The following is a 12,581-nucleotide window of genomic DNA, read 5'->3' as shown; positions in this document are numbered from 1 at the left end:
TATATATAAATATATATATATAGAGAGAGAGAGAGAGAGAGAGAGAGAGAGAGGGAGAGGTCCTTTGAGAACCATAAACCCTGAGTTTGGAGGGGACCAAGATGAGCCCCCCATTCTAGGGCAGATACATCTGTCACCAATATCAGCAAAGGTTGAGGGTGAACAAAGGGAATGCCTGCACATACACTGACCGGGTCTGTCCACCAATCTAGAGAAGTCAATACTCTTTCAGGACTGAGTGATAACTTGGCAAAAAAAAAAAAAACAGAGGACAGTCAACTTTAAAGATTCCTGAGATGCAGTCTGGCATACCTGACTATGTATATGCACAAGGCCATACACCCCAGGAGCCTAATGCAGTTTTGAGCTCCTGTGGCTGGGTAAGCCTTGAAATCTGCAACAAGCGATCAAATTGTTTGGAACTTTGTGTCTGGAAGGAAAGCTCTTGAGTAGAAGCCAGTACTGCTCCTATAAAATCTGTCTTCTAAACTGGACAAAGGAGAGATTTCTATAAATTGATCAGTAGATCCAGAGCTTCAAATGTTGACTGGATGGGAGATACACACTGAACATTAACTGAGTCCTGGACCAGCATCTTAGACTAGCCAGTCATCCAGATAAAGAAACTTCAACTCAGACTCCTCAAGAAAGCAGATATCACACGAGATGTTGCTGACAGGCTGAAAGGCAGCATGGTGAAGGGCTAATGAGAGTGCTTCACTACAAATATGAGATGCTTTCTGTGACCTTGATAAATCACCACACGAAAAAGACACCTTTTAAGCTGAGGGCAGCATACCAGCCTCCAGGATCCAAAGAGGGAATAATGGAAGCCAGGGTGATCATGCAAAACTTTATCTTTGTGAGATATCTGTTCAGCTGGCACAGGTCTAAAATTGGTCAAGACCTCCCTTTGCTTTTGGGATTAGGAAAGAACAGTAATAAACCTCTTCCCTCTTGAGACAATGCAAAATATCCTCTATAGCTCCTATACAAAGGAGAGAAGGAAGCTCCTGGAGGAGAAGCTCCTTGTGAGAGTAGTCCCTGAAGAGGAACAGGCAGGGAAGGGCAGAAATAAACTGGATGGTATATCCCACTTCCACAGTGCTTAAGACCCATCAGTCTGAAGTAATCCAGGACTATGCACTGAGGAAGCGGTAAAGATGGCTTGCAAACACGAAGGAGGCAGAATCTGGCATCCTGGAAAGTGGGATGGTGTCATCAACTGACCCATCAAAACATCTGTTTAGCACCACCTGGCTGTTTAGATGGAGCAGGCATTGATGCAGATGCAGGAGGAGGAAGTGGTCTGCATCTATAACCCCTACTTTTCTTTCTTTGCAGATCCTAACAAGGAGCAGGGACAGAGTAACAGTGGGTCTGCTGCAGGTAAAAATGTTTCCTGGACAGGGCTGGAATATACAACCCCAAAGACTTTAAAGTTGCCCTAGAATCCTTCACCCATGGAGATTGGAGTCTGTTTCCACCAAAAAAATCAAGACTCTACAAAAGGCAGGTCTTCTGCAGCCAAGAGCGCTTGTGGCAGGTCTTGTGTTGTTTGTTGGACTTCTTGTGCAAGCCCCAAGACCTGCAGCCAAGAGCTCTTGTGCATGGAAACTGCAGAGGCCATGATGATCCTAGGAGCTGAATCTGCTGCATCTAGTCCAGCCTGGAGGAAAGTTCTTGCTCCAGATTTCCACTCATCATATAAAGAGGAAAACTCTACTCTAGCATCCTCCAGCAATATGTCCCTAAACTTTAATATGGACTCGCAAACATTACAATCATAACGTCCCAAAAAAGCCTGTTGACTGGCAATTCTGAGTTGTAACCCCACATTAGAATAAACTTTTCTACAAAATAAATCTAGTTTTTTGGATCTTTGATTTGGAGGTTTGCCCTAGAACTCCCTTTCATTGGCCGCTGACACCAAAGGAGAAACAGGGATCGGGGGGAGGAGGGGAAGCATAGATATTCAAATCCCTGGGAGGGAACATAATATTTACATTTGGCCCTTTTTGAGGTTGGAAAATGGGATGAAGGAATCTGTCAGAGTGATTTAATGGACTTCAAAACTGCTTCATTAATAGGTAAGGCCACCAATATCAATAAGGCAGTGGGAGGACTACTTAACTTCCTCCAACTGGATCCCTGAACCTCAGGCAACACTCTTCAATAGTTCTTGGTAAGCTTTATAATCATCAGGAGGGCGTGAGATGCCTCCCAAGGAAACTGCTTCATCAGGAAAAGAGGAGGATGAAGCCAGCCTCGGTTGAGGCTATTCCTCCCCCGCTGTCAAGCAGGGTCCTCCTGAACCATCTCTTCCTGCTCCACAATGAGTCTGGTGCCAGGGTCAGGAACAGGCGGTGCCTAGAAAGTAGACTTCCCATGCTTCTCTGAGGTCATAGAGCAGGAACACCTCATGTATGACCTAGAAATCAGGGGGGATCCTCAGGGTTCCAGAAGGACCACTGGACCACTGGGAAGACCCAGTGATTCCCTGACCACATGTCCGATCCTCTTCCAGCTGGAGGATCTCAAAGCAACCTAGGGAAGTAACACGTAAGTGGGGAGTAGTGTGACTAGCTCCAAGACTGGGAAATGTAAGAGCCAATCTCCAAGTCAGAGCAGTACAAATCACCTTCTATTGACCAAGGGGGAGCTGATGGTGTCAGAGACTAGTGCCGAATCAGCGAAGAGTGGAGAGCAGCCAACACTGCAGGCATACAATTCAACAGTATCAATAGGCGTGAAGTCTGAGGCAATGGAGGTTGTTGCAGTGCACCAACTACTGCACCAACAATACTGGTGACCCTCTATCTGCCTGTACCAGGGGCACGGTCGCCAGGGACATCGTCACAGATAGGCTCCGCAGATCTCTGCCACAAATGACTCTGATGGGGTCAGTGCCAAGATGGTCTCGGGTCACTGTGGTCAAGTCCAGATGCCCCTTCAGGCCCCGGATTTGACATTATTTGCCTCAGGGCTGGAATCAACATTGCTGGTTTTGGAACTACCAGAGAAAAGTGCTTGGATTTTGGCTGCACTCTACTCCCATCCCTATGCTTAGAGCAGGGGTAGGCAACCTATGGCATGTGTTTCAGTGGCACTCACACTTCCCGGGTCCTGGCCACCGGTTGGGGGGCTTTGCATTTTAATTTAATTTTAAATGAAGCTTCTTAAACATTTTAAAAACCTTATTTACTTTACATACAATAGTTTAGTTATATATTATAGACTTATAGAAAGAGACCTTCTAAAAACATTAAAATGTATTACTGGCATGTGAAACCTTAAGTTAGAGTGAATAAATGAAGACTCAGCACACCACTTCTGAAAGGTTGCCGACCCCTAGCTTAGAGGATTTTGATGCCAGAGACCTTCCTCTCCCAATTGTCTGTTTAGAAGTCTTATGCCTCTTTTTAGATACTGGAGAGGGTGAGCAGTGCCAGGACGGGTAAATGAAAACAAAGGAGTTTATTTGCATAGATAAAATGTATATCTATATTTGGCACAACATTTATTAGCCTAGTTTTCAAGATCATTGCCTTATATCCAAAGTCTGTGTTTCCCAATATAGTAAAGAAATACGCAGTTCAACGCATGATACATTTGCTTTATATAGAAGGCCTGGAGTGTGATCAGCACTTTCTACAGGCCAATTCTACAGACATCTGTCTACAATGAATTTTCAAATCTGTGTCCGAATAGCGTGGTAACTCAAAAACACAGCTGAAGTCAGTTTAAATGCAACTATGTATTATTACCTGAAAAAAAATGTTTACAATTAAGTTAAAGTCATTGGAGTAGTTCTGAGGGGAAAAAAAGAAAAAGAAAAGACCTTAAGTGCATGATGTCTCAGAGTGTGGGGGGACACAAGGCCCTGCACCCCTGGCTTCCTGCGATTCACCATGACTCTCAGCCAGCCAGTAAAGCAGAGGGTTTATTTAGACGACAGGAACACAGTCCAAGACAGGTCTTGCAGGCACAGACAACAGGACCCCCTCAGTTAGGTCCATCTTGGGGTCCCAGGGGCACCACAGCCCCATGGGGGCGAAGGGGGGGCAGAGCCCCATCTGGGCTCCCTCCATTACCAGCCAGCTCCTGAAACCTCCCACTCCCTCCAGCGTCTCTCACCCAGCCTCCCCCGGGTCCTCCCCCCGCCTTTGTCCAGTTTCCCGTGCAGAGGTGTCACCTGGCTCCAACCCCCTGGGTTCTCACGTTACATGCTCAGGTATCTTCTCTCAAGGCCAGTCTCCCATCCCCCAATGCAGACCGTCCCAGCCAAACCCCCCTGCCACCTTCTCAGGCCAACACTCCCCACTCAGCATTCAAAGACCACTCCCAGTTCATCACACATGAGCAACAGCAGTAGTACAGAAAGTGGCGCAGGTGGGCCTCAGACCGCAACCATGTAATTCACAGCCTGCACAAAGCATTTAGTTTATCTAATAAATAAAATTGGAAGGGAAGGGGCTGTGAGTAATGCCTGGAAATAGAAAAGTCTATTTTAATCTTACCTTTGAGTCATATGCTGACTGTTTTATTACTTCAGGTGCCATCCAGAATGGAGTTCCCACAAAAGTATTTCTCTTTATCTGTGTATCTGTTAGTTGTCCTGCTACTCCAAAGTCTGCTAATTTTACCTCTCCTTGTTCAGATAGCAAAACATTGGCAGCTAACAAAGAAAAAAAGGCAGTTTAAAAGTTTACAGCTTTGATGTTTCAAAGGTTTTCCTTATCTCTACTGTTTGAGCATTTAACCAAAACTATTTTTAAAAAATGATTAAATAACTTACCCTTAATATCTCTGTGGATTTTCTTTTCTGAATGCAAGTAATCGAGTCCTTTAAGTATCTCTCTTAATATTGTAGCAATCTGGATTTCATCAAGACAGCCAGGCTCTAACTATGAGAAACATACAAGAAATATTTGTAAATACTTGCAAACTACAAATTTCAGAGACAACACAGAAACGGTAAGAAAAAATAAACTAAAAATGCTAAGTTCAAAGAATTCATAGAAACATAGGGCTAGAAGGGACCTCAAGAGGTCATCTATGCCATCCTCCCCTGTGCTGAGACAAGGGATACCTAAACCATCCCTGACAGGTATTCTTCCAACCTACAACCTCGCTTGCAACCTATTCCAATACTTAATTATCCGTATAGTTAGAAAGTTGTTTCTAGTATCTAAGCTAAACCTCCCTTGCTGCAGATTAAGTTGATTACTTCTTGTCCTACCTTCAGTGGACATGGAAAACTAATTTGCACTAATGAATGAGATAGATGTATTGAATTAATGAAACTTGAAATGCTAATAAAAATAAGGCTAACATCAAAAATGTATTTTATTCATTTGTCAATAGCAGTTTAGTTTTCATTATTTATCATACCTTTAAATGCACTACTAAATGTACTTTAGTATACATTACGTAATTAAATTTGAGTAATACAAGATATCATTACAGCATCAGCTATTACAATCTTAGAATAGAAGACTGGCCATACTGGATCAGACCAATGGTCCATCTAGCCCAGTATCCAGTCTTCAGACAGTGGCCAATGCCAGGTGCTTCAAAGGGAATGAACAGAACAGGCAATCATCGAGTAATCCATCAAGTCATCCACAGCTTCTGGCAAACAAAGGCTAGGGACACTCAGAGAGCATGGTGTTGCGTCCCTGCCCATCCTGGCTAATAGCCATTAATGGACCTATCCTCCATGAACTTATCTACTTCTTTTTTTAACTTGTTATAGTTTTGGCCTTCACAACATCCCATGGCAACAAGTTCCACAGGTTGACTGTGCCTTATTGAAGAAGTACTTCCTTTTGTTTGTTTTAGACCCACTTCCTATTAATTTTATTGGGTGACCCCTAGTTCTTGTTTTATGGGAACGAGTAAATAACATTTCCTTATTCACTTTTTCTACACCAGTCAAGATCTTATAGACTCCCTATCATATCTCCCCTTAATCATCTCTTTTCCAAGGTGAACAGTCCCAGTCTTTTTAATCTCTCCTCATATGGAAGCTGTTCCATACGCTTAATCATTTTTATTGCCCTTTTCTGTTCCTTTTCCAATTCCTATATATCTTTTTTGAGATAGGGTGATCAGATCTGAATGCAGTTTTCAAGATGTGGGCGTACCTTGCATTGATATAGAGGCATTATGATATTTTCTGTCTTATAATCTATCCCTTTCCTAATGGTTCCTAACACTGTTAGCTTTTTTGACTGCCACTGCACAGTGAACAGATGTTTTCAGAGAACTATCCACAATGACTCCAAGATCTCTTTCTGAAGTGATAACAGCTAATTTAGACACTATCATTTTGCCTTTATAGTTGGGATTAGGGTTTTGCAATGTGCATTACTTTGCATTTATCAACATTGAATTTCATCTGCTATTTTGTTGCCCAGTCAGCCAGTTTTGGGAGATCCCTTTGTAACTCTTCACAGTCAGCTTCGGACTTTACTTTCATGGAGGGTAAGTCCATCAATGACTATTAGCCAGAATGGGCAGAGACGGTGTCCCTAGCCTCTGTTTGACAGAAGCTGGGAATGGGCGACAGCGGATGGATCACTTGATGCTTACCTGTTCTGTTCATTCCCTCTGGGGCACCTGGCATTGGCCACTGTTTGAAGACAGGATACTGGGGTAGATGGACTTTGGTCTGACCCAATATGGCCGTTCTTATGTTTTTGAGTAATTTAGTATTGTGTGCAAACTTTGCCCCCCCCCCCCCCCCGCCCACTGTTTAACCCCTTATCCAGATTTTTTATGAATAGCACTGGTCCCAGTTCAGATCCTTGAAGGACCAAGCTATTTACCTCTCGCTGCTGTGAAAACTGACCCTCGGTATCCTATCTTTTAAACAGTTACTTATCCATGAGAGAACCTTTCCTCTTATTCCATGACTGTCTACTTTGCTTAAGAGCCTTTGGTGAGGGACCTTGTCAAAGGCTTTCTGAAAGTCCAAGTATACTACATCCACTCGATCACCCTCATCCACGTGTTTGTTGACCACGTCAAGGAATCACAGAATCATAGAAGATTAGGGTCGGAAGAGACCTCAGGAGGTCATCTAGTCCAATCCCTTGCTCAAAGCAGGACTAACACCAACTAAATCATCCCAGCCAGGGCTTTGTCAAGCCAGGCCTTAAAAACCTCTATGGATGGAGATTCCACCACCTCCCAGGTAACTCGTTCCAGTGCTTCACCACGCTTCTAATGAAATCGTTTTTCCTAATAACCAACCTAGATCTCCCCCACTGCAACTTAAGACCATTGCTCCTTGTTCTGAGAACAGCCTAGCTCCATCCTCTTTGGAACCCACACTTCAGGTAGTTGAAAGCTGGTATCAAATCCCCTGTCACTCTTCTCTTCTGCAGACTAAATAATCCAAGTTCCCTCAGCCTCTCCTCATAAGTCATGTGCCCCAACCCCCTACTCATTTCCGTTGCCTTCCGCTGGACTCTCTTCAACTTGTCCACATCCTTTCTGTAGTGGGAGCCCCAAAACTGGACATAATACTCCAGATACGGCCTCATCAGTGCCTAACAGAGGGGAATAATCACTTCCCTCGATATGCTGGCAATGCTCCTACTAATGCATCCCAATATGCCATTAGCCTTCTTGGCAACAAGGAGACACTGTTGACTCATATCCAGCTTCTCGTCCACTGTAATCCCCAGGTCCTTTTCTGCAGAACTGCTGCTTAGCCAGTCAGTCCCCAGCCTGTAGCAGTGCATGGGATTCTTCCATCCTAAGTCCTGACTCTGCACTTGTCCTTGTTGAACCTCATCAGATTTCTTTTGGCCCAATCCTCCAATTTGTCTAGGTCACTCTAGACTCTATCCCTACCTCCAGCGCATCTACCTCTGCCCCCAGCTTAGTGTCATCCGCGAACTTGCTGAGTGTGCAATCCATCCCATCATCCAGATCATTAAGGAATCATTAAGGAATTCTAATAGATTGCTGAAGCATGATTTCCCTTTACAAAAGCCATGTTGTGACTCTTTGCTGTGGGGAGAACCAATTTTGAATGGACTAGATAGAAAGCTTGTCGTTCTGTGAAGTGTGTTTTAGCAAGGTTCTATTGTATTTAATCACAGAAAATATACACATCTAACACCCACAATGCAAGGTTGTTTCAAAGGACATACCTACCAACCCTTCCGGGGAAGAGGGAAATTACATCACTAGGTCCATTCAAATCTCAATGAGACTACAGGCAGGGTGCTTTATTTTTTAAAAAATGTGTACACTAAGGAACAAATGTAAGAGCACCATGAAGAGCCAGCAGACAATAACAACCTTCAGTCATTAATATTCTATGGCTGGGTGAAGGTCAGAGTTTTCAGATGAAAGTTTTCATACTTTATTACTAACATCCTGAGTTACCTAGCCTTTTTGCATATGAACATAACCTGCTGTCATCTCATGGAAAATGTATTTTAATTCATATATGAACAGAAACGTTTTCTTCTAACTACTGGGAATTTCTGCATGAAAACAGGGCTTTTGTTTCTTAATATATCTGGTTATGCCACTTTATTTCTCTACTGACGCAATAATCCTGGGTTTGACAGCACAACTGCTATAGCAATAATGATGTCACACTAGGATTACAGGTGTATTATAAACAGCAGAAACATTCAAGAAATGCATTAATGAAATTTTAACTAAGTTTACTAAATTAATGACGTTTATAACTAGTTTACTTACTAGATCAAGAGCAGAGCCTCCACCAAGGTATTCCATTATTATCCATAATTTTGTATCCTGCAAAAATAGAACAGATGAAATCAGTAGCTTCACACTTTAGTTTCTTTAATGACTTGCTTCACTCATTTTGCTGCAAAATGAATTCTGTAGAATTATTACAGTAAATATGTAATGGCACAGAATTTCACTAAACTATATAATCTGTCATGGCAGAAAAATACTGCTCCTGCTCCACATTTTTATTTATTTGACGATAACATACACTGACTTCATTCCATTTTATTCATTTTTTTCCATCTTAGATTTTACAATCCTTATTTCCATACACTGTCTTATCCTATATAGAAACATAGGAACTGCCATATCTGAATATACTAGTGGGCCACATGAAGTAGTCAGGTATTATGTCTCCATAACAGCCAAACACAGATGGATCAGAGGAAAGTGTAGACCCCTTAACATTGCCACAGTATACTACTCAGGGGAGTAGGAGATTTCTCTCTAATTCAAGCTAATGAAAACCATCTGGTGCAGTAGGGAAGCCCTACCTAGTTGAACTGCATATATAAAGAAAAGTATTACAAGTGTCTAATCTAGTGTTTCTCAACCTGAAAAGTAGGGGGTACAGGACAGAAGAGAGCACTCATGAACAATGAAAATGAAACAATACAAATATGCTCCAGAGGCTCGAGAGAAAGCAGCTTATTGTTTCCCAAGAGTAATGTACTGTCCCTTCCTGCTCTTATAACAATCCTTAAATGTAGTTCATTACAGAAGTATCTAATATTCTCTGACAAAAAAAAACAACAACTTAGTTAAGACCGATTAAAGGTGCCCAGTGGTATACTGTGCCTTCCCAGAAGAAGTATCAGAGGGGTAGCCGTGTTAGTCTGAATCTGTAAAAAGCAACAGAGGGTCCTGTGGCACCTTTGAGACTAACAGAAGTATTGGGAGCAAAAGCTTTCGTGGGTAAGAACCTCACTTCTTCAGATGCAAGACCAGAAGAACTTCTTCCCAGAAGAAGTTACTCACCTTGTGTAATAACGATGGTTCTTCGAGATGTGTCCCCCTATGGGTGTTCCACTATAGGTATGCTTGCATCCCTGCATTGCTGATCAGGGAACTTCGGTAGAAGTGCCAGAACAGCCTAACCCCCGAGTTCCTTCTTCACTGCAGTCATTGACAAGAACTCTGAAGTAGACGGCAAGAGGGTGGGTTGTGGGTCACCCATAAGGACACACACTGCACAAGGTGAGTAGCTTTTTCTTCAAGTAGTGTCCCTATGGGTACTCCACTGTAGGTGACTCCTGAGCAGTATCCCTACTGGAGGGTTGGGGATTTGGGGTCGGGTCAGTTACCGATAACAATATTGTGGAGCCGAAGAGGGCATTGGAGGCAGAGTCCCCAGTGATTGCATAATGTTCTGCAAAGGTGTGGACTGACATCCATGTTGCCGCTCTACAAATTTCTGAGATAGGGACATTCTAGAAGAAGGCAGTCGCCTCTTGGAGTGTGTGCAAATACTATCAGCAGTAGCCTTGTGGAGTGTGTGCAAATACTATCTTGCGGGGTCATGCTGAAGATCTGATAACATTGTCTAATGCAGTTTGAGACCTATTTGGAGAGTCTCTGAACTATACTGCTTAGTCCTTAGATTTTTTTGCAATAGAGAGGAAAAGTTTAGGGGATTTCCTGAAAGCCTTCATCCTATGCAGGTAAAAGGCTAGGGCTCTCCTGACATCTAGTGTGTGCAATATAGCCTCCCAGTAGTCGTGATGAGGCTTGGGATAGAAAATTGGAAGGTGAACCAATTGGTTCATGCGAAATGGGGAGGTTACCTTAGGGATGAATTTTGGTTGTGGCCTGAGCATAACCTTGTCCCAAAAGAATACTGGGAGGGGAGGGAAAGAAAGAGAGAATGTGCCATCAGAGCTGCTATTTCTCCTAATCTCCTAGCTGAAGTGACTGCTGTCAGGAAGTCCATAGGTTTGAAGGGAGGTATAATGAGGCCTTTCAATACCAGGTTTAGGTCCCACATGGGAGTAGAATGTCGGGATTGTGGGAAAAGGTTTACTATACCCCTAAGGAATCGTTTAGTGGTTGGGTGTGATAGCACTGAGTATTCCTCTACCGGTGAAAGGCTGCTATAGCCGCTAGGTGGACCCTGAAGAAACGGAGATAGTACTGAATTTTTTAGAGTTAGGACATAGTCTAGGATCTCTGGAAGAGTCACGAGCGTCAGAGAAATTTGTTGGGAGATGCACCAAATTTGAAACCTGGACCATTCAGGTAGCTATGTCCAGCATGTTAAAGACTTTCTAGTATGTAATAACACCTCTTGTACCTCCTTTGAGCAGGAGCTCTCCATGTTTGAACCATGAAGGAGCCACGCTTTGAGGCGAAGAATCCCCAAGTTGGGATGTAGGGTACATCCTTGGTTCTTCGAGAGGAGGGAAGAAGTGGATTGGAGAGAAATTGGTGGGCATGCCGCGAGTTGTGACAGGTAAGGATACCAAGTCTGTCTTGGCCAAGTAGGACCAATCAGCTCCTTCTCTTTTTATTTTTAATAGGACTTTTGACAGTAGAAGAAATGGAGAAAAGGCATAGAGAAGGTCCCTGCCCCAGAGGAGGAGGAAAGCATCGCCCACTGAGTGCTGTCCTATGATTGGGATCACTAGTGTGGACATTTCTTGTTCAGGCAAGTGGCAAACAGGTCTGTGGTCAGCATCCCTCACTGCCTCAATAGGTTATGAAGTACCACTGGGTTTATCGCCTACTTGTGGTCATGTGGAAATTTCCCACTGAGATTGTCCATTATCAAGTTTTGAGTGCCTGGAAGGTAAGTGGCTGATAGTATGACATCCTGGGAGATACATCAGTTCCATAGTCTCACTGCCTCTGCACAGAGGGAGGGGTGATCTGCCTCCCCCTTGCTGATTTATATAGTACATACATGCTATGTTGTCTGCTATAACTCTCGTGTGTGATCCCTTGGTCAGTTGGAGGAAATGGGCATAGGCGTTCCTGACCACCCTTAATTTGAGGAGGAGGATGTGAAGGGATATCTCCAGGGATGACCACCTGCCTTTTGTCATGAAGTCATTTATATGCACGTTCCATTCTATGAGGGATGTGTCAGTGAGGAGAATCAATGATGGGGAGGTTTGTGAAAAGGGGATCCCCTTGCAAACATTTGCAGGGTCTTTCCACCCATCTAAGGGCTTTTTGATCCTGGTGGGGTAGCGACAGACATTTGTCTAGCCTATCTGGTCTGTAAACTGAACTGAACCAAAACTGGAAGCATCGCATGTGAAGCCTGGCATGTGGTATTACCACTGTGCCTGCTGCCATATGCCCCAAGAGTTGTAGGCAGTGCCTGGCTCATATTTGTGGGCTGTCTATATGAGTATGGCCAAAGACAGGAATCTGTGTAGAGGTACATAAGAACGTAAGAATGGCCCTATTGGGTCAAAGGTCCACCTAGCCCAGTATCCTGTCTTCGGACAGTGGCCAGTACAAAGTGCCCCAGAGGGAATGAACAGAACAGGTAATCATCAAGTGATCCATCCCCTGTCACTCATTCCCAGCTTCTAGCAAACAGAGGCTAGGGACACCATTCCTGTCCATCCTGGCTAAACAGCCATTGATGGACCTATCCTTCATGAATTTATCTAGTTCTTTTTTGAACCCTCTTATGGTCTTGCCCTTCACAACATCCTCTGGTAAGGAGTTCTACAGGTTGAGTGTGTGTTGTGTGAAGAAATATTTCCTTTTATTTGTTTTAAACCTGCTGCTTATTAATTTCATTTGGTGACCCCTACTTCTTGTGTGATGAGAAGTAGTAAACACTT

The 12,581-nt window shown here is 43.5% G+C and overlaps 1 protein-coding gene across 3 annotated transcripts in view; it reads right to left on the bottom strand.

The window, feature by feature from the left end:
* STK24 (serine/threonine kinase 24) overlaps window positions 1-12,581 on the bottom strand; it is a 123,925-nt gene that overhangs the window by 43,820 nt on the left and 67,524 nt on the right. For all 3 annotated transcript variants that reach the window (XM_034758223.1, XM_034758226.1, XM_034758225.1), the window contains exons 3-5: window positions 8,731-8,787; window positions 4,799-4,907; window positions 4,521-4,678 (exon numbers count right to left, since the gene is read on the bottom strand). In XM_034758223.1, coding sequence (XP_034614114.1) covers window positions 4,521-4,678; window positions 4,799-4,907; window positions 8,731-8,787 — 324 coding nt within the window. The remainder of the gene's footprint in view (window positions 1-4,520; window positions 4,679-4,798; window positions 4,908-8,730; window positions 8,788-12,581) is intronic.

The sequence above is a fragment of the Trachemys scripta genome, chromosome 1 (genome assembly GCF_013100865.1).
Source record: "Trachemys scripta elegans isolate TJP31775 chromosome 1, CAS_Tse_1.0, whole genome shotgun sequence".
Lineage (NCBI taxonomy): Eukaryota > Metazoa > Chordata > Testudines > Emydidae > Trachemys > Trachemys scripta.
This window is presented reverse-complemented; position numbering and strand designations above follow the sequence as displayed.